The sequence below is a fragment of the Rissa tridactyla genome, chromosome 9 (genome assembly GCF_028500815.1).
Source record: "Rissa tridactyla isolate bRisTri1 chromosome 9, bRisTri1.patW.cur.20221130, whole genome shotgun sequence".
In the NCBI taxonomy this organism is placed as follows: Eukaryota; Metazoa; Chordata; class Aves; order Charadriiformes; family Laridae; genus Rissa; species Rissa tridactyla.
Window position 1 is genome coordinate 30584005 of NC_071474.1, and position 21661 is coordinate 30605665.

At 48.6% G+C, this 21661-nt stretch overlaps 2 protein-coding genes across 6 annotated transcripts in view; both read left to right on the forward strand.

Annotated features, from left to right (window-relative positions):
* ATP11C (ATPase phospholipid transporting 11C) overlaps nt 1-14276 on the forward strand; it is a 59015-nt gene extending 44739 nt beyond the window's left edge. For 3 of the 4 annotated variants that reach the window (XM_054214411.1, XM_054214413.1, XM_054214412.1), the window contains 5 exons: nt 1096-1231; nt 2992-3057; nt 3872-3975; nt 5392-5545; nt 10758-14276. In XM_054214411.1, coding sequence (XP_054070386.1) covers nt 1096-1231; nt 2992-3057; nt 3872-3975; nt 5392-5545; nt 10758-10874 — 577 coding nt within the window. In that variant the 3' untranslated portion in view covers nt 10875-14276. Of the gene's footprint in view, nt 1-1095; nt 1232-2991; nt 3058-3871; nt 3976-5391; nt 5546-9435; nt 9532-10757 lie in introns of all 4 variants that reach the window. The other variant, XM_054214414.1, reaches the window with a different exon arrangement.
* Nucleotides 14277-18967: 4691 nt separating this feature from the next.
* The window catches only part of LOC128915213 (proto-oncogene DBL-like), a 71765-nt gene continuing 69071 nt past the window's right edge, over nt 18968-21661 (forward strand). For both annotated transcript variants that reach the window (XM_054215292.1, XM_054215293.1), the window contains exon 1: nt 18968-19129. In XM_054215292.1, the coding sequence (XP_054071267.1) occupies nt 19009-19129 (121 nt within the window). In that variant the 5' untranslated portion in view covers nt 18968-19008. The remainder of the gene's footprint in view (nt 19130-21661) is intronic.

The window sequence follows — 21661 nt, forward strand, 5'->3', positions numbered from 1 at the left end:
GCGAGTGCTGCTGAATGCAGAAGGGCTGCTGCGCCTCTGCTGTACGGCGTGCAGAGTTGCTGCAGTGCAGATGCCTTGGCTCAGGCGCTGTAAAAAGCCTGTTTATGATGAAATGCTAATGCAAGCCGGAGCTCACTGTGGGTTAGCTGGGTGTATTTTCCCTCCTTGCAACAAAAAACCCACGTACAGTCTGGTTTGTCCATGCTCATGCCTTACTCATACCCACATTGCGGTGTGTTAGAGCGTCACCAGTGCATCTTCGTGCACAGGATTCGGTAGGTTTTAGAAGCTGCAGTTATAGGAGCCCAGCACCACATTGGTTTGCAAGATGCATCTCGCTGAAAATGAGAAAGGAAGAGGGGGATTTTTGGTTTTGCCATAAACATGCTTTTTTTCCCCCATCAATCTCCACATTTTCAATAAAGTAATCTGAAAAGATAATGATGCAGGAAACTCTTTTTTTTTAAACTCCCTGATGGCCTCTCTCCTCTCCCCGGGCTCTGTGTGCGCGGTTGCTGCAGACCTCTGCCAATAGAGCCTCTGTTCCCTGCTGCTGCCCCCAAGCCACATCTCAGCCTATATTCAGCCCAGCCCCCGTCTTAAAAACACCCACCATACGATTCAGGAGGTTATTTTCAGCCTGTGCAGAAAAACACTGCTTCCAGGAACGGGGCTTTGCAGAGCTTTGCTCAAAGAGGGAGTTTGTGCATTCAACAAGAAGAGGGAAAACATGGATCGCTGCATCCCGTATGGCTCTTCTTTAGTTAGCATTGCCCTGCTTTCAAAATGCAGCAATTAATGTCAGATACCACGGGGTGGTGCAAGGGCTGCGGGAGAGGCTCGGGACAGTGCTATAGCTCTTTGCTTTAGGCTGGCTCGGGTTTTAATCCAAGATACCTAGAGGAGAAGGACAAAACAAGAGGAATATGCTGAGCCTCTCAGGATTTCTCATGACAAGCAGCTGCGTATGGTACATGTTCATGTCCTGTACGCTGGCATGTATTTATGTGTTTTACCTCCTTTGTCCCCAAACCCACTGATCACCCGCCATCCGAAACGTGACAGTGATGCTCTCCTTACTCTGTCTCTTGGCAGGAAGGTTTCCGATAACGCGATGCTGCAGTGGCGGCCGTTCCTTTACTGGACCTTCCTGGGCGCCTTTGAAGGACTCGTCTTTTTCTTTGGGGTTTATTTTCTTTTTCAAAATTCATCGTTGGAAGATAACGGAAAGGTAACGCCACCGAAAAAGGAAAAAGATGAGTGTGCATTTTGTGTGCTGCCTCTTTTATACGCCTGGCAGTGAATTGCTACACGCTTAATCTGTGCGGTGCGTCTTGAGTCTTGTCCAACAGCCTAGCCTTGCTTATGGTGTGATTTCTGCAGCAAATGCTTGAAACGAAACCTTTGCCAAATTGCCATGGAAACGGGGCAGAGCCAGTTACACTCACTAGGTAAAATAACTAGTCTTACACACAGCTTTGTTCCAACCCGGGGAGCTTTGCGCAGCGCTCTTCTGCGTGGTCCCAGGGCAGGAGCGGCGTCCGTCCTTCCCACCACCCTGCCCCATGAGGTTTGTCTCAATTATCCCACCTCGATAAGATGCCACTTGTCGGTGCGGATGTGGTACGGGGTGGGATTTCAGCCGCCCCCCTGCCTTTGCCGTGGGGGTTTGCTGGGGTTTGGCTGGCGGTTGGAAGGCAGCGTGAGTTAGCACCGCTGTCAGGAGGAGCAGGCTGGTCTTCTCCCTGCTCTCTGCCTCCTCCTGCCGCTTACTGTCGGGACAAGCTCCTGCATGGCCACGGGAGCCAGGTGTGGGAGCTGCTCCGGCTTAACTTGCACAGAAACTGGGGGCTGGGGGGGAAGAAATTAATATTTTTCCTTTTTTTTTTTTTTCCTTTTTGGTGGTTAACTGAGCGCAGAGCAAAGCATTAGCGCAGTGCGGCTGCCACGTGTCGGGGCCTGGGCTGTCTCAGGACCCTTTCCCCGAGGGAATACAAAGTATGTTATCAGATCTCGTTTGATGGAAAACTTCTTTACACCATCGCTTGTGACCCTTGAAAATACCTTTAGGTTTTTCTAGTGGCTAACCCTTGGAGAAAAGCTAATGAAATGTATGTATGTATATGCAGACGTTGCATCCATGCCAGCATTTCTGGTCCCAGCTATAAGTAGACAAGCCCCTATAGCGTAGATTCAGTGCCTCTCTGTATTTCTGGCCATTCTGGTTGTATTTGAATAAAACACGAAGCACCATTATCTTCTGCAAATGCCTTGAGAGGTCAAGCCTGTGTGCCAGTAAAATAAAATCTGTGGTTATGTCCTGTTTTGTAAACACTTATGCCTGTAAGAACTGCTATCAGCAATTGTTCATAATATCCGTGTATGGTTGATTGACTCCTTTTTTCGCTCCTATTGACTTTAATTTTTTTTGTGCTTTTTTAAAACTTTTACATTTCACTTTCTGTTTTAATGTATGCATTCAGATCTTGACAGCCTTTGGTAAGCATCCCTCCCATTCATTGCCATCGTTTGGATTTATATACAGTATCTGCTTTTTTTTTATTTTTGTCGTGCGTAGTCCCTAGTATCCGCAAACCAAACCAGATGGAAAAAAAAATACCCATTGGTGCGTTCTGCAAATGGGGCTAAACCGAGACGATGAGCAGAGGTGTTGCGAGAAGGCAGAAACTGAGTAAATTGCCAAGAAATCATGAAATACAGGCGGATGACTTGTATCCTCGATCGACATTGCTGTTAGTAGGAGGTTGTAGCTGTCACCGTCCCAGCTCTGGGTGGCCCATCCGTGGTGGCCCTGCATGGCACAGGGTAGCGTAGCGCCCGGCGCCTCTCCCAGCATCTGTCCCCCATAGAAGTCGCTCCGTCCCCTCCTTCCCCTCTCATCCCTGCTTGCACCCCTGTCCTCATGGTCCTTTCTGTGCCTCGCCAAGGAGACGGACCCAGGCGCAGGTGGCAATGTAACTTATTTTTCAGGTTTTTGGGAACTGGACCTTTGGGACGATAGTTTTCACCGTGCTGGTGTTCACCGTCACTCTGAAGGTTAGTCACTTATTTTTAGAGTCATTTTATTTTTGCAGTCGTTTTCCAATCGTGCAGTAAATGTGTTTCTAGGTCAAGTTTCTAGGAACCTGTTTCCCACCACACTTGAATCCTTTCTTCTTCTGTAGAGGCAGAACTTGCTTATTGACTGCTGTCCTTTGTGTAGTCTGTGGTCTCTATTCCTGGGCTCTGCTGGTCTATAAGTGTTTATGTTTGGGTTCAATTATTTTCCTTTTTTTTTTCTGCCCTCTTTTGAGAACTCCGGTTGGTTAGGGCTGAATTTTTCCCACGCTTTCACCCCTTGGCGTTGAGTTCCAGCAAGAGGAGAGGCGCAATAGAAAACCTGTGTTTGTCCGCCTTTTTTCAGGCACCACTAAGTACCGGAGGGATCACAAAAGCACATCTACCAAATAAATAGTAGCAAATCTCCTTTGTTTCATGGAGCTTTCCAGAACAAACAGTTTGCATAAGACCTTACAAAAGGTCTTTTATGTTTGGTTCAGGACAGCAGGTGGTGGCAGGAGGCAATTACAGTCCCCGGAGCCTTTAGATGTTTCTTTCCTGTAGCATCAGAGGTTACATCAAACTTATTCTATTAAAAAGTGTCACTTACAATTAGGAACTCTCTGTTTTCCCTGTTGACGATTGTGTTGATCTGTAGATATTGAAAATATTTTCCCTGGTGCACGTATGCAGGGGAGGGAGCTGGTTGGAGAATTTTGACCTTAATGTGACAGTTGTCAGAAAGTTCATATAAACACAACGAAATACCCTCTGCGTCTAACGCCTGTTCCGTCTCTCTCTGTTCACACAGCTGGCGTTGGATACCCGATTCTGGACCTGGATGAACCACTTTGTGATTTGGGGCTCCCTTGCCTTCTATGTGTTTTTCTCATTCTTTTGGGGAGGAGTCATTTGGTAAGTATCTCTTCTTCCTGTGGTGCTTTCCAAGGGGGATGCCCGGTGCTGGCTTTGTCGGGGGGTGACGTGTCTCCAGTGTCCCCTCTTTTGGGCTATTACGGATTTTTTGGGGGGCTATTTTTGGGCTATTTATGAATGGCAGGGTGTGCACAACTGTACTCCTTTCCCTACTGGGGAGGCAAGGGATAATATCTCCATCCAACACCTACTAAAAGCCAGTGCTGGAAGAGGGGCTGTTGCATAGTGAGATGTGTTCAAGGAGGTCTGTCAGCCTATTAAAGAGAGAACCTAAAACAAATAAAAATTTCAGGATCTGTTTGTGCACGTGGATGGGAAAGAAAGTTAAAATTGATGGTGGAAAGAAAGCCGGTGATACAGAAGGAAAAGATGAGGCAGGTGCAGAGGAAGGAGATCCAGCACTCTGGGGCAGCTTAAGGGGGAGAAATAAGCAGGAAAAAGCACAGATCCTGCTGCTGAAATCTTGGATCTGAGTAGAAGAAATTCGCATCGGTTTGAACACGATCAGGATTTAAGGCTTAATGTCTTGCAAAAGCAATAGCACCTCACAAACATTATTAGTTTTCTGTTCCCCCTGCTGGAGTAAATGTTTGTGTTGACTTTCACATCAGACAGCATCTCCCATTTTACACCTTGGCTTTCCCGTGGGCTAGTGCTGCGGGTTGTTGGCTAGATCCTTGACCCAGCAGCCTGCTAATAAAGATGTTGAACTAATTCAGATATTTAAATTGGGGGTCAGAGGCTTTGTTTAACTCTTCGGCGTTCCTAACCAACAGATTCCGATCTGCGATCTAGCCAGATCTCTGTGCTGAAATGTGGGAGTTTCCTACTGGTGTGTTTAACTTGCGCAGCTCAGTATTTTTGAGTTAATGCTAAGCAGCAACTGCTTTGGGATCCTCGTCACAAGTTATTTATGAGGCATTTTTCACAAGCACCTGTCAGTTCCCCTCCATCATCAAGGGAAGGAGGAAGAGGCAAAGAACCTATTGGGACTGAGGGTCTCTGTATTTCCACCATCAAAAGCAAACCAGAAGCTGTAGCAAAGTCCAAAGTTGAAATAAAATGATCTGTTTTTTGACAAGGTAAATAATTTGCCTTTCAGTGATAGTAGCAAAATTGGTGATAGTATTGAAATTCAAACCCCTCCCCACCCTGAGATGAAACAGATGTGGAAGACGCAAAATGCATCGTGTAAGGAGGCAGGACAGTCCTCCAAAACCGGCGCAGGAGATGCACTGGGAGAAGGATGGACAGGGTGTTTCTGTGCAGGCTGTATCCATCTCCAGCTGAAAGGGAGGCGTTACTGCTAATAATTCGATCTGAATCTGCCTTTGATCCTGACCTTCTTGGGAAATTTGTGTTAACCAGAATTTGTTTGTATCCTTTCTTTTTCAGGCCTTTCTTGAAGCAGCAAAGAATGTATTTTGTATTTGCCCATATGCTGACTTCTGTTTCCACGTGGCTGGCAATAATTCTCCTGATCTTTATCAGCCTTTTCCCAGAAATTCTTCTAATAGTTTTAAAAAGTATAAAAGAGAGAAATCATCAGGTAAGGGACAAGATGATGTATGTTTAATATTTTTAGGAAGACCTCTCTTAAGCACCAGATAAACCTGTAACAGTACTGTGTACCACTCGCGTCTCAAGGAAGGCTTTTTAGAGTTTCATCTTGTTCTTTCACATGCCAGAAATGTCAAGAAGCTCCTCTAAAAATACTGCCTAGATCTGTAGTGAGGAGGGACTCATCCCATGCCTTTTCCTTAGTTGCCTTCACTGGATGGAAACCATAAAGTCTGTTATAAAACTAGAGTAACCCTTTTACAACCTGAACAGCTCATCAAACCCACCATATTGTCTCCTGAAAAAAAGCTACTTAATTTTATGCCAAAGAACACACCCATGATATTCCCCTTGGGTATGTCCTCAGGTGCCAGTGCTGGGGCAACTAGGCTCAGGTCTTGTCATGTTTGCCCACCCTCCCTTAATAACCGAGGGCTCGTACCATGGTGTTACCCAGCAGTGTCCAGCTCTCCTTGAAAGCGGTCTGGTTTGTCAACAGCTTTCCTCTGTTGCTGGGGAGGGGGGCTCACTTTAGACGTGTAAAACACAGAATCATAGAATAGTTTGGGTTGGAAGGGACCTTGGAGACCATCCAGTGCCACCCCCTGCCCTGGGCAGGGACACCTCCCACCAGACCAGGTTGCTCCAAGCCCCGTCCAGCCTGGCCTTGAACCCCTCCAGGGATGGGGCAGCCACAGCTTCTCTGGGCAACCTGGGCCAGGGGCTCACCACCCTCACAGCAAAGAATTTCTTCCTTAGATCTCATCTAAATCTCCCTTCTTTCAGTGTGAAACTGTCCCCCCTCGTCTTTATGGCTGCCCTCCCAGATCAGGAGTCCCTTCCCAGCTTTCCTGGAGCCCCTTTAGGGACTGGAAGGGGCTCAAAGGTCTCCCCGGAGCCTTCTCTTCTCCAGGCTGCACCCCCCCAACTCTCTCAGCCTGTCCTCACAGCAGAGGGGCTCCAGCCCTCGGAGCATCTCCATGGTGTCCTCTGGCCCCGCTCCAACAGCTCTGTGTCCTTCTGCTGTTGGTGCCCCAGAGCTGGAGGCAGCACTGCAGGGGGGTCTCCTCAGAGCGGAGCAGAGGGGCAGAATCCCCCACCTCGCCCTGCTGCCCCCGCTGCTGGGGATGCAGCCCAGGGTGTGGTTGGCTTTCTGGGCGGTGAGCACACGTCGCTGGCTCATGTTGAGCTCCTCATCCACCAGCACCCCTAAGTCCTCCTCCTCAGGGCTGCTTTCCATCCACCTCCTCAAAGTTTTCTTCCTCGCTCCTGCAGATGGTGAATGACAGCACTGCTGGGCTCAGGACTTGCTCTGTGCTGAGACCCCCCCCGCCCCTTGCTCTCTGCTTGCCTGGAGGTGCCGAGCATCCCTGCAGCAGCATCCCCGCGCCTCCTCTTTCCCCCACAGCAGAGGCACACGTTGCCCACCAGCCCTGGCCTCTTGCCATCAGGTTTGCATGGCCTTAGGCAATGGTAGGGCACAGCAAAGGGACACAGGGCCAGCACTGCCAGTGTGGGGACACCAGGGTGGCTTCCAGCTGGATGGCCGGAGCCAGCCATCACTACACCCCACGGCATGGCTCTGCAGGGATTGGCCAGGGCAGAGGTGGCTTCTGCCTGACCAGCTGTGCCCTAGACCAGCAGTGTGGTACTGGCAGACCAGTGCCCAGCTGGTCTGACCCTGTCCCAGCAAACCATGAGCTGAGCTTTCAAATGCTGAGGTTCAAAACAGGCTTCTCTCCTTGAAGCTTTTGTATCCTGTGAGGTTTCAGTGCACTTCCCCCACCTGGGATAACTTATTATCTTTGATCCTTATCTAAAAATGATGATTATCTCAATTAAAAAAAAAATTCCAATGAAGTAGTAAAGGTTTTCCTCCCTGTAACATTTGAGGTATAAGTTTGACACAGTATCAGTGGAGTAAAACACGTATCTGCAAGACAAAAAACCCCCAAAACCAACAAACCATTCAAGGTGAAAGCAATAGAGATGGTAAAAGAAATGCGGTTGAATTCTTTGAGGCTCCATGTAATATCTTACAATTAAGTATGAGTTAATGGTTTCTAGCTTGATGCCCCTGTTGAATAGGTTGGGAGCGAGTTGCTCTCGGCTGTGGAGGTAGGACGGTTTGAGGACAGTGACCTGGAAGGGTGACCTGGGGCTTTCTGAGCCCCAGCTCAGCTCACCTGAGAGGTGACCCATTTTTGCCTTCAGCTGATGGCCAGAACATCCATTCCCCTATGCAATACTTGCTTTCAAAAGCACTTTATATGCATTAAAAGAGGCTCTTGCAAAATAAATCATTTAGCAAAGCAAAGTTAAGTGACAACTAGAAAAGTCTCTTCAGATGTGCATACCAAACTGAACGCGGGCTGAGCCATATTTAAATGTACATTTTGAGTAAGAGCTTCATTAAACGCCTGAAGCAGATACCAGCTCCAGATGTCTGTGTCAGACACCATAGTCAGGCACCTCATTTTTGAAGGCGTCCAAGACCAAGTAGATGATTTCAACTCAAGACCCTTTTTGAGAATCCTGACCTTAATACTGGCGAAAACCATCCGTTTCCCAAGGGGAGCATTAAGTGAGAAACATGATTAGGGCAGTTATTTAGGTGCCTGAACCCCCCAACTTGATGGCTGAGGGTCCCTCCAAGGGCAGGATGGACTGAGGCCAGGTCTGTGGGCCCTCAACCTCAATGGGACTGGGTTTCACCCTGAGTTCCCTATAACGCAATGCATTGGCTCTGCTCAGTCTTTATTCAGTTTTCTGTGTGGACATATTTTGGGTTTTTTTCTTTTTTTCTTTTTCTTTTTTTTAACTGCAAGGTGCATTTGTGTTTTCCTTGGTTTCTGCCTTTCTCTCTCTTGTACTGCAATTTTCTGTCTTTTGTGCTGTTGTGAACTAGGTAACGAAGCGCCTTCCTTCCTCAGGAACATCCACTATCTTCATGCTTTCTCAAACTTCCAGCAATCACAGCTTTTCTTGGAGTGAATAAGGTGATTTCCTTTCCGAGTCACTCTATGTTGCTTGCTCTACTGCTTTTTTTCCTCCTTCTAACGCCTAACTCCTGAAAACCCTTGCTTAGATTTGCTTACCTAGCAAAACCCTGCTTTCCCCCTGCCCTTTTGCTTTAATTTAAATCTTTTGCTTAAATGTTTTGTCTGTCTCTTCCCCTTGGGTCTCCTGCTGCCCCTCAGGTGGGCGAGCCGGTCCTGCTGGGGATGTCCCAGTGAGGTGGACACCAGGATGTTGGTTCTGCTCTCCATCCCTGCCGTAGTTTTGCGGTAGTGGACTGTCATGGTTTTGGCCAGGACATGGACTTAGACACAAACTTCTCTAAAGCGGACTCGAGTTTGATCGTCCTCTGGATGACTTGGCAAACAGTTCAGGCTTGTTTGGTCTAGGAGGAGCTCCCCACGTGCCCGTCTTGCCCAGTCCATCCCAATTAGCGTTGGTCTTTGTACAAGCAAATAAGCCGCGGCCCCCAGCCCTCACAACAAGGGCTGGTCTTGGACTCGCTGACCATGGGGATGGTGGGGAAGTGAAAAGTGCCTCGGAAACATGTCTCCGGTGTTTGATTTCACTGCAGCTGTCCCATCTGACTTGCTGTTTTCAAAATGTGGGTTGTGAGGAGGCGGAGGATGGTTTCCTCCTCCCTCAAAAGCGGTTCCTGCGCGCCTGCCCTTCCTCTGGCGCTGCAAAAACCCAGATGGTGTTCGCCACCGTGGGATTTAGGGAGCGTGTTATTGCTACGTCCCTTATGATATGATTTAGCCCTAAAACGGGGGGTGGGTGTGTGTGTGTCTTCTGTTGCCCCACCGTTAGGCAGGGGCGAGTGTAGCGTGTGCTATAAGTGTTTTTGCCTCGCCGTTGCAGAGCAGCAGGAAGGTGCCTGATTCATTGTCGGCCAGACCTTCTGTCAAACCACTTCTTTTAAGAACGTTCTCAGATGAGTCTAATGTGTTGTAACAGGTACCCTGTCCGAAGGAGTTGGGATGGTTTTAAAAGGCATCGATTAACCAAATCAATTATAAACTATGGTTCTTGTAACCCTCTTGACTGATGGTGTGGGGCACCTGTCCTTGTGGAATGGAGATGCAATGCTTGGGATGCATTTTAATGTGGGGACGTTGTCCTGTCCGCAACCGCTTCAGAATCCTGTATGCGTACAGATCCTCTTTTAAACTGAAATATTTTGCAATATGTAAACAAATCTTTCAATATAACTGATATTTTAGTCTAATATTAACAGACAATTGAGTCTGAGAATACAGTCAGCGAATTGTGCTAACAGTGGTTATAAAAGCTAACACTGAGATATTCACAATGAAGTATTCAAATCTCAGCTATTAAAATGATTCCAGTATTGCATCTGAATTGGACCAGAATCCCTTTTTCTGGGGTGCATGCGGTTCTGTCAGAAATAAGTACACATTAATTCATCTGCATAGACTGAAACTAAATGTGTGTACTCATCTGTGTGCGTCAGTGTAGGGTACGGCGGGCATGTCTCCGTGTCTGTATGTGTATACACACACAGAGAACATCCTCCTACAAGTTTACCTGATTTTAAACACTGTAGTAAGCTGATAGAATAATAATAATAATTAAAAAAGTGCCTAATTGAATTCACAATTTCACTTCTAGGGAGACGTTACATAGCTCTGTGGTGTCGGCTGCAAACGTGAAACTGCAAATTCTCTGCAAACTTCTCCTGCTTTTTTTTCCCCTTACCTCCTTCCAAAGAAATGAGATTATTCGGAGTGGCGGGTCCCAGAGCCAGGCTTGTCGGAGCTTGGAATGTATCTGGCATAAATCCGGGATTCTGCTGGCCCCGGCACTGCCGAGCGGCCGTTCCTTCCCCGCCAACGTTAGGTGGTGCTCTCCACTGCCCGATACTGGGGCAGACTGGGGCAGGAGGCGGCCGGACTGGGGCTCAGTGGGAGCCGCGGGGGTCGGCGAGGCGGATGCCAGTTTTAGACCTTGCACAGCATTTTGCAGATTGTGCAAATGGATTTACCATCTCCTTGGTTGTGAATGAAATTCGGCACTTTTTATCACAGTCTAATCATTCTTCTATGAATTGTTTTTTTTTCTAAATTTTTTTTTTCTAAAAATAACACAGAAAAAGGTTTGGGAGTGTGATTTGGGAACGTAGCAGTTGCAAAACGTGTGTGTTTTCCTTCTGATTTTTGCAGACTGGCCCCTTTGACCTGCCCATGTTAGTCTCATACAAACGTATAGAGAATGGCTATGTGAAGACTGAAGATGCTGTTACTAATTTGGCAGAAAGATGTCCTCTCAGGATACTTTAAAGTGCTCCGTACAAACACTGCGTGTTGTCACGCTGTCAGAAAAAAAAAAAACACAACGTGGGTTTAACCTAACAGTTTTCTTTAATATTACCAAGTACAGCAAGCAGCTGTGCTGATAAAGCAGTAGCCAGGGCACTGGCCCCATGGTACCCCTTTGCCTTTGGGCTTTGTGGCTTCCCCACCCCTCCAAAAAAAAAAAAAAAAAAAATTCTGCCAAATTCTATGTCTTTGGAGGCTGAGAAAGCATTTTTAAGAATTCCTCGTGAAACAGCATGAATTGAAGTGCAAGAGAGCGATGCCAGCCCCATTTCACACGGTGGGGGGGGGGGTCTTCCTCTGCCTGCGGCGGATCTGTCCGAGAGCAGCTGAGAGCTGCTGAAATCTCTCACTCCGCCTGACCAAAGAAGTAGCACGGACTTTAAACCTCGTAACAGCCCTCTCCAGCTCCCCGAAGGCGCTGGGGGGAGCGCTGGATGCAGCCCCGTGAGCGTCTCGCCCGCTGCTGGGGCTGCGACCGACCCCTCGGCGGGGGGCTGCCCCCCTCCCAGCTGTGGGTTGCTGGATGCACGTGGAAAGAAGTACTTGAAAACTGGGGAGAAATCTTCACCGGTGGTGTAGAGCGTTCAGTCGCACGTCCCTCCTCTGGGTACGGCTGGAAGCGGTGGTACCCACGGTGCTGGGAAGCGCCTGAGCATCCTCCTGCCGCCCATTTGCTGATGGGTTTGTTGCTGGTGGAGGGGGAAGAAAAAGCAGTTCTCCCTCGTGTTTTGGCTGTTCGTGATGGAAGGAAACTCAGAAGCTGGGCTGTGCCAGACATTTTGAGCCATTTTGCCCGGGTTGTGCTTACGTTACTGCGCCCTGCAGTTGCTTCAATGCTTTAAAGCCCTGAGTGACAGCGCAGTCCTTGGGTGATCCCGGGGACGCGGGCTGTGCCTGCGGACCTGCAGGCATGTAAAACTGCATCTGGAGTTATTTGCACTACGAAAAAAGAAGCCAGTTTGAAAAAACAACGAGGAAGACGCGAACCTGATCTTGTTTTACACTTCATTTAGGTTTTAAAATTGGCATGTGCTTTTTAAATCTACCTGTACCGTGGTTGCGGGAGCTTTTCTCTTTAGGCAGTGCGCAGCAGAGGTGAGATACCTGCCTCTTGGTTTTATTTGATGTGATTTTTTTTTTATTCTCTGATACTTCATATGTGGGAAAAGCAGTGCTTTTTTCTTTTTTTTGTTAAGTCGTAAGCAGTGACGGAGCTCCCTGTGTGCCACCGCCGTTCGGTGTGATGGTCCCCCCTGGAGCGGCGCGGGGCGAGCGATGGCAAGGAGCGCTGGGGTCTCATTCCAGCAAAGGAGCTCTACGCTGCCGACAGGTTTGGCTCCTGTTCCCTCAGGCTGTGCATTGCGAAGAAACAACGATGTGGGATTAGATGGAACATTCCCTTTGTCAAATTTTGCTGAGCTATTAATTTTCGGAAGAATCTCTCCTTTCTCGCCGGTCACTACCCCTGAGGTCCATCTTCGATGCTGGTGGGAGCAGGATGCGGATCAGCTGCAGGTGTGCATTGTTAGGACTTTGCTAATGGGCCTTATCCAAGCAGGGAACGGGGTGTGCACAGTCCCTATGGCCGGTGGCTGCTTTTCTGTCACCCAGCATGGGAGGGGACGTATGGACATATGGACAGGACCACTGTATTATATGCGCTGCGCTGGCCTCAAGTCAAGCGGCGTTTGTTAGCGCCGCAGCCGCGGCTCAACTCCTTGCTGCATGCAGGTACAGAGCTGCACTTCCAGCATGTGTCCCACGGGCAAAGCTTTTTTGTTTTTTCTTCTTCCCTGGTTTTTTTTTTTTCTTCCCTTTTCCGAGCTCATTTCAAGGACCTGGAATTCAACTTGTGGACCTTGTCCCGTTCTCGACTTTTCTTGCTAAAATGTGGTGCCTACGGATCACATAATGCAATGAAGATGATGAAGATAACGCTCTATATGCCAAATCTAACCTTTTTCCTTAAATACACAGTTGCTGACTTGGGTTTACACAACCTTTAAAATGCGGGCGCTGAGATGCCTCATTCCTGTGATTCCAAACCATTCCAAGCCCGGATGGTCCCACGCCTGACTCCTTGCTCCTCCGGTTGGTTTGCATCCTCCTACTCTACTCCTAAGGTCAAAAGTCTGTTCCTGGGAAATCCGGCTGGAGGCTTTGCCGTCGGGGCTTAGCGGGAGCAGAGCGAAGCTTGCCATGTGTGTGCAATGTGTGAACTGTCCCAAAAAAGCCACTCAAAGGGGCCCATTCCTGCAGCCCGTTTTAAGACGGAGCCTTCCAAGAACCAAATCAATCCTTCTCTTCCCCCTTTCCAAGCATCCTGTCTGAGGATGGAGCAAGCCATCGCCATAGCTGCACCTCCAAACCCAAGGCGCTGACAGGCGGGTGGGAATTAACGTGAAATGTTTCAAAAAGTAGTTATTTAGGGGGAAAATACAGGTTTTCTTGGGCTTGGATCTTCAGCTGGTGCACTGGGGTGATGCTGGGGCTGCCCTGGACCAGCAGAAGAGCTGGTGCTCATCATCCATCAGTGGCAGAAGTGCTGTGGGTGACTTGGGAAATCGGGGGACCCCTTTTGGGGGCTTAGAGAAGGGGAAAAAAAAAGCGGTGACAGTAACTCTAAGGTGTCGCCCGTCAGGCTGGGGAAGTGGCAGTAACCCGACAGTGATGCTGTGATTGTTGTCCATGTACGGCGCTGTTACAGCGCTCCGTAGGGAGCGAAAAGGTCAGTACAGGCTCATCGGTGGAAAAACTTGAAGGAAAAAAGGCTGGGGTTTTGGTTTGGGGGTTTTTTTAGTCTGTTTTTTTGTTTTTGTTTTTTTTTTTTTTTAATAATTCGTTGAAGTTTAATCACTGGCTAGTGACGCTGAAAGATAAGGAAAGTAATTAAGATTTCCTCTAAAACTGTTACGTGATAACGGAGGAACTTGGTGTAGTCATAGCTACTTCTCAAAACTAATCCGGATTGTCATGAGAATATTATAAATTACTTGGAATCGCATAAAAGCTTAAAATTGAATTTGTATACACACAAATTGAAAAACTTACCTAATACTGCACCACTTATCCAGTTTCCCAGCTATGGAATATTTTTGGAAACCATGTAGTATATATAAAGTGTAAACTATATACAGGTGATGAGAAGATACATTTTTCAGCTTCTTGCAAAAAAAAAATAAAAATAAAAGGACTGCAACCTTACATTTTTTTCACTTAAATGCAATTTTATACATTTATGTTGCTTTATATAAAGGAAATTGAATGTGAATGTTGCCTTTTATGAATGCAACTTGCTCTTTTTTCATTACCGAGACTTTTGTTTGAAGTAATCAATAAACTTTGGTATGTTGTTCTGATTAATATATATTCGTTGTCTCTCTTGTCTCCTGGGATGCTCCTAGGCCAGTCGTTCATAACGTGGGGTTTTCTATGGCAGTACAAGGGGGATGGTTGATATTTTTGCTGGGGGTAGATGTTGCCAGCACGACCGTACTCGGTTCTCTGATGTGAAGCAGGATTTGCCAAAGAAAACACTGGTTGCTTCTTTAATATATTTACTTTTCCATCAAGGTATTAGCAATTTTGCTGGTAAGAGCTGCCGCACATAGCTGGTTTATGTGCTCTAAACCCATTTCCCTCAAAAATAACACCAAATTAATTGATCTAACTTTGTAGAAGAGTTGAACTCAGCACTTTAGCTGCCATTTAGGAGCCGGGTAAAAAATAATGCGGGTCGATTTGCCCAGCTTCCGTGTGTATGTGGGGAATTTTTTGTAGTGCTGCGCGTTGGCTCTGGGTGTCATGGCTCCCTGTAATAAATAAGAATTTTTTAGTTCAAGGACTAGAAGTGCACAAATGAGGATTATTCTGTGGTTTGTAAAGTGCCTGGAGCGGGTGGAGATATTTGCATTGATGAAATTCCAACAGCGCAACAAAACTGTTAAAGCAGGACTCGGAGAGTTTGTATAATGCACAAGAAAAACATACAGATTTATTTTTCTTTAGATTTTTTTTTTTTTAAGGACATGGGTCTGATTCAAGCCGAAATGTTTGTAATGAAAAACCAACAGTTTGAAAAACTCTTGTTTTGGCTGCTTCGGTTTCTCCAGCTCCCATGAGCCGCCGGAGGACAGATGGCTGGGCTATTTAAAACAAACTATAACCTTTAAGAAGCAGCTTCTACTGTTGGAAACCAGATACGCGCATTGAGAATCTTAATAGCCCAAGGGAGCCACAGTGAAAACCACCTGAAGAGCTGGAGAGGGTTTTACTCTGGGCTGGCTCCCCGCGATGAGGGGACAAAAGTGCTGACTGGAAGCGATGGGTGAGGGCTGCAGGTCACCAGGTATCGCAGAAGGCACCAAATTCCCATTCAAAATGCTGGTGTAACCCTCTGTATTAGGAAGGAGAGGCAATGTTGGTTTGTAAGTGGTTTTCTCACATCGGCATGGGTGATGTCAAATCCCGGTCCTGATAAAATAGGGGTGTAGATGTAACTGGCTTCAGTGGGGCTGGGATTTCTGCCGGGCTGTGGTGCCTCCTGGAGCAGCCTGGAAAGAGCCCGTGCTGGACAATACCCTGTGAAAATCCTCCAAAACGTGCCCGTGAAATCCTCCAAAAGTCCCAATTTTTGAAAACCAACCAGAGCTTAATTACCCTCCTGCACAAGTACTTTGATGTCTCTGTGCTTGTTCCAGAGGCGAGCAATTCTCTTCCCCATCAGTTTGACTCCAAACTACGTTTAGCCAGCTCTGCTTTTCCAGTTCCCAGCACCACCCTTAAAAAAAAAAAAAAAAAAAAAAAATTTAAAAAAGAAAATAAAATCAAAGCCCTTCTTACCCGTTTTGCCCATTGGGAGTTTAGGCATGAATAAAATGAGCAGCAGCTGGGGCTCGGGGGGCTGAGCAGGGGGCACGGAGCCGTGCCGGGGAGGAGAGGGTGGGTGGAGGAATTGCCTTTAGAAGTGATGGTGTGGGGCAAAGGTGTTGGCAGCAGCCTTGCAGGCGGTGGAGGAAAATGGGGTTTGGGCAAGCCAGGGAAAAAAATTTGCAATAATTGAGCCCTGGAGTATTGAGATAATTTCTTAGGGAAATTACCCAGTACCCACGGGACTGCTGGGACAGAGGGCAGAGTTGAGGGTGAGAAGTTAAATTAGCCTATTGAAGCAGAAACTCTTTTCCCCAGCAACTGCCAGAGGAAGAGTGTTTCTGAAGGAGAGTCTGGGAGATGGGGTGGGTTGAGCTGATGGTGACAGATGGGCTTTTATTTATCAGAAGCCTCTAGCGAGCGACGTCTCCGGCGATGCCGCAGGGCTGGAGCAGCCGGACCCACGGCTCGACCCTTGCTGCCGGCACCGTCCCACGGCGGAGGGTGAAAGCAGTGGCTTTTGGAAGTTGCAGAAGTCAAGCCTATGTTTTTTTTCAAGTTCTAACAAAAATATATGCTGGGGAGAAACAGCTGATGTTATTACTCGGATCAGCCTCAAAAGGTGAGCGCATCACGGTGAGGCTTTGGATGTCTGTGCTTGCCTAAAATGGAGCATTCCTGTTTGACTAAGCAGGTATTTTTTTGAAGGGTGATTTCTAAAAACCAAAGAATGGCACCCACAAAACCTTTGAGCCTTTACCTGGGAAAAGAGGAAAAAAGAAAAACGAGAGAGAAAAGAGAGAGAGAAAAAAGAGAGGGGGTTTTGGAATTTCTTTGAGGTTTTTTTTCACCGATCTCTGATCTGGAATTAATGAAATTAGTAGGAATCCTCCCTACATCTTTTCCCTAAGATTTAAAGGTAAGGAATTGCACCCACATGAAATAAAACTCTGCAAAGGGAGGTACAGGCAAGACTTTCCCCAGTACTTTCCCTCTATAGACAGATGTGTACGTGCCACTCTCAGGGTCCTGAACACTGTTATGGGCCTGGATGGGAAATGCCATCCAGCCACGTTTCTGGCTGTCATTGTTTCCTTTTTATCCGTCTCCTTGTTCCTGCTTATTATTCCGTGGGCAGGCAGACAGTAACTCTGGTCTCTGGGGGAGACGGAAATGCTGAGCAGCTTCTGGCAGCGTAAAACCCGAGCAGCTGGATGGTGCAGCTGCTGAATGCCGTGCTGGAATAGCCAGGCATTTATCGGGAAATGCCTGGAAGGAGAGGCTGGAAGCAGCCAGGTTCCCAAAACAAGAATCTTTGTGGCCATACAAAGCTTGGGAAGATGGTAAGGAAAAGCCGTGACCAGTTATCCTTTTGAGGTTACACGCAGCTTTTCTGTGCTGAATCGGCTGGAGGAGGCACAGCCTTGGGATGTGCAGGATCCCGACTGGATCCACATCCAGTCTTCATCAGTTTCTCTTCCCTTCAGAGAGCAAGGAACGGATTGGTACCCAGACCACGGGGATCACATAGCTGTGTCTTCTACTGGCTAGCTTTATGTGTCCTGAAGCCGGGGTTGGAAGTGGGCAGGTATCGCTCAGCGGTGGCGAGTCCCGGGTACCGCAGAGCATCCTCTGCCCAGTGCTAACACAAAAAAAAAAAAGAGACATACAGCGCTTGGATGGGCCTCAATTCTGCAGGCGCTGTTGCAATTCAGGGAAAAGAGCATTCCTGCGATAAGAATACAGAAGGAATGCGGTCTGGCTGTCTTTCCATGCTTGTAGCCCTTGCCTACGGCTATTTTATAACCGTGTTTTACTGCTGTGCACCTGAGCTGGATTTTTTGATGAGTAAATGCACGTGAACTCTCCCTGTCGCACAAGACGTGCTTTATGACCAGACAGAAAATCATCTATTCCAACTGTTAACTTAACAAGGATCTGCTGTGTTACAAACAAGGAACACTGACTGAACACATAGTTTTTCCTTGAAAAATTCTGTATCAGTGTAAGAAGGGACACAGTCTACCAAACGACAGTGTTTTTCATACTACCATTGTTAGACCTTGGGTCCTAAATTAATAGCCCCGACTGCTGAAGTGTTGGAAAAAGTCTGCTATTATAGTAAGGCGCATAATTAAAAGGTTGTTTTGGAAAAACAGGAACATCCACTTCTCTCTGCTGCCTTCCTGGGCAGCTCAGGCTCCTGTCGAGGATGAGTTGGCATCGTTTGAACCTCACAATCGGGGAAACTGAGGCTGGTGGGTCAGGGTGGCGGCGTGCTGAGAGCTCTGGCCAGCTTTGGCTATAGCACGGCTTAACGTCATTCTCACAGAAATTTGCTAGGTGATTAAAACAGCTTTTTTTTTATTATTTTTTTCCTCTTAGATAAGTGCTATAGGGGCTAAGGTGGGGGGTAGCTCTGGCTGAAGGGCGGTGTGCTGGGGGACACTGGAGAGTAGGAGTACATTTAATAAAAAATGAATTAAGAAAGGGGAAAAAGTTAAAAAGGGAAAAGAAGGGGGAGAAAAGGGAAAAAAGGAGAAAAAAGGAAAAAAAGGGTGAAAGGAAAAAAAAAGAAAAAGGAAAAAAGAAAAAAGGAAAAAAGAAAAAAGGAAAAAAGAAAAAAGGAAAAAAGAAAAAAGGGGGAAAGGAAAAAGGGGGAAAGGAAAAAGGGGGAAAGGAAAAAGGGGGAAAGGAAAAAGGGGGAAAGGAAAAAGGGGGAAAAGAAAAAAAGGAGAAAAAGGAAAAAGGAAAATAAAGAAAAAAGAAGGAAAGAAACGGAAAAAAAGGGGGAAAAAAGGACGAAAAGAGGGGGAAGAGAAAAGAGGGAAGGGGGAAAAGGGAAATAAAGGAAAAAAGGGGGGGAAGGAAAAACAGGGAAAAAAGGAAAAGAAACAGAAAAAAAGGAAAAACAGGGGGAAAAAAGGAAAACAAAGCGAAAAAAAGAAAAAGAAAAAAGGGGAAAAATAAATTAAAAAAAAAGGAAAAAAGAAATAAAATAAATTAAAAAAAAATAAATGAAAAGAAGAGGGCCCAAGGGCCGGGGGCTCTGGGGGCGGAGGCGTCGGTGCAGGGGGCGGTGCAGGGGGCGGAGCGGAGGGCGGTCTGGGGGCGGTCGGAGCGGCTGCGGCGGCCGCCCGCTTCCCCCGGCCCCGCCTGGCGCCGGCCCGGGGCGGCGGGCCCGCGGCGGCGGAGCGGTGCCGGCGGGGGAGCGCTGCCGCGGGGCATGGCCATGGCCCCGGCCCCGGCCCCGGCCGGCCCCCCGCCGGGGGGCACCTCGGCGGGGGAGATGGAGCGGTACTACTGCCTGCTGCGGGCCGCCGCGCTGCTGGAGGCCGCCGCCGCCGGTGAGTCCCGGGGGGGCCGGTGTCGCAGGTGGCCGGGGGCGGGCGGCGAAGGGCTTCCCCCCAACCCCATCCTCCTTCCCTCCCTCCCGGGGGTCCCTGTCCCTCCGCGGAAGGAGCCTGGCTCCCGGCTCGCCTCCCGCCTCCCGGAGCCCCGGGGGGTGCCCGGCTCCTCAGCGGTAGCCGGGGCCGCGGGGGGGGGGCGGCAGCGGGGCCGGGGTGCGAAGGCAAGAGGGGGAGGTGTGTGGGGCCCCGGGGCCGTCTGCCGAGGAGCAGGGTTCCTTGCACGGGGGGTGCTGAGGAGTCCGGGTGTTACTTATCCTGATGGATGGCACGAGCGGTGTGGAATGGCCCCGTTTTTTAAGGAGAAGCTGTTTCCCGTGGTGCTGCCGACACGTCCTTCTTGTTGGAATACATGTTCAAAATGCATTTTGAAGAAAGGCGATTGTTTTCGGTGAGCAGAAGGATGTTTGCCGGTGCTGGTCCCCCTCTCAGAGTCCCCATGTCTGAAGAAGTCTTCCTTGGGATGCTGCACCTTCGCCTGACAACTGACGACGTGCCCTTCCCCACTTTCTGAAGTAGAAAAGCAGTAGATGTGTGTAAAGCGTGTCCCTGTGAGACACCCCCTCTCCCCTCCCGCCTTCCTTGGTCTTTAAACATCGCTTAATGCCCGGCTGTGCTGGGGAGCGCGCAGGTGATGCTGCTGTGGTTAGATGGCTGCACACCCTCAACGTGAGAAGCAAATGCCATCTGATCCCTTCCTCCCCGGGCTGTAAACCGCTCTTGTGCTTCCGCGGGGTTTCCTTCAATGGACGATGATCTGCTCATAAACTGTGGGGAGCCCTGACTTTTTTGTTATTTTGTTTTCTTGCGGGAGAACAGGTTATGGGGTGTTGTGTTTTTTTTTTCGGGGGGTGGGGGGGGGAAATCCCCTTTCATAATCCAGGAAAGGTAGTGGCATTTCGGGTGACTCCAAGCCTCGCTAGAGGCCGGATACCTTGTCAGGAGGCGAAGGCGCTCATCATTCCTTATTTGTTCACAGCTGGCAGAGTGCTTGGAGCCGTGCCAGGCACAGAAAAGACACACTGACCCAAAAAGAAAAAAAAAGAAAGCTTCCAATCTAATTCCACTTTTCCTTGACCTCTTTGCAAAGCACGGTTTGGGGTGCAGGAGGAATTTCTCAGGGGGTAAGTCCCAGGTGAGGACTTCACCGATGTGTCAAGAGATGCTCCGCGCTGGTGAGACACCCCCCCTGCAGTGCTGTGTCAAGCTTTGGAGTCCCCAACTTAAAGAGGACATGGACCTGCTGGAACAGGTCCAGAGGAGGCCACGAAGATGCTCCGAGGGCTGGAGCCCCTCTGCTGTGAGGACAGGCTGAGAGAGTTGGGGGCGTTCAGCCTGGAGAAGAGAAGGCTCCGGGGAGACCTTCGAGCCCCTTCCAGTCCCTAAGGGGACACAGGAAAGATGGGGAGGGACTCTGGATCAGGGAGTGTAGTGACAGGACATGGGGTAACGGTTTTAAACTGGAAGAGGGGAGATTTAGATGAGATAACGGGAAGAAATTCTTTGCTGTGAGGGTGGTGAGCCCCTGGCCCAGGTTGCCCAGAGAAGCTGTGGCTGCCCCATCCCTGGAGGGGTTCAAGGCCAGGCTGGACGGGGCTTGGAGCAACCTGGTCTGGTGGGAGGTGTCCCTGCCCAGGGCAGGGGGTGGCACTGGATGGTCTTTAAGGTCCCTTCCAACCCAAACTGTTCTATTATTCTGTGATATGATTCTGTGCTCTTCTGGGATGATGTCCACGATGGCACCTGCTGCTCTGCTGTGGGTTGTCCTGCCCGCCAGACCCATGCTGACCTGTCCGTTTGCCCCCACCCTGCAAACGGGGTGGGAAAATGTTGGCAGGGGTGGTCAGGGTCGGTTAGCAAAGGATGCTACCTGAATGGATGTGATTAAAAAACCCAGTCTGATCCTCCTTGTGCTGGTGGGGGCAATGAAACACCCACGCTGCTCGAACAGGAGCTGGGTGACACAGGCATGAGGACGCAGATGGTGAACGTTTCCTATGAGCGACGTAACGGAAACCAGGTGAAAGCGGGTTTCTCGTGAGCATGAGCCCCGTCTTCCAGCAAGCTCTTGGCAGATGACCTTTGTATAATGGTCACACAAAATCAAAATATCTCCACAAAGGCACGCTTGTGTGGGGATAGCTGCAGGATCTGGACGCGTGATTTGGCATCTACATAGATTCTTAGAATGAGATATTGAAAAAGATAGGAAGCTGAGTAAGGTTCCCCAAATCATGAGATGAAAAATAGATCAGAAGGTTGTTGGGTTTTTTTTCCCTTCATCGCTGATTTCTGAGCATTCAGCCTGATCTGGGACCATGTTTTAACCATTTCCCTTCGTGCATCAGCACCGGAAACTGTGTTGGTCGTTTCTAGTGGAAGGTGATGCTTCCCCCGGATCTGCCTTAGAGTAGATATAAACCTATATAAATCCCAAGCCTTTTATAGCCATCCTTGTCTTTAAAATGGCTT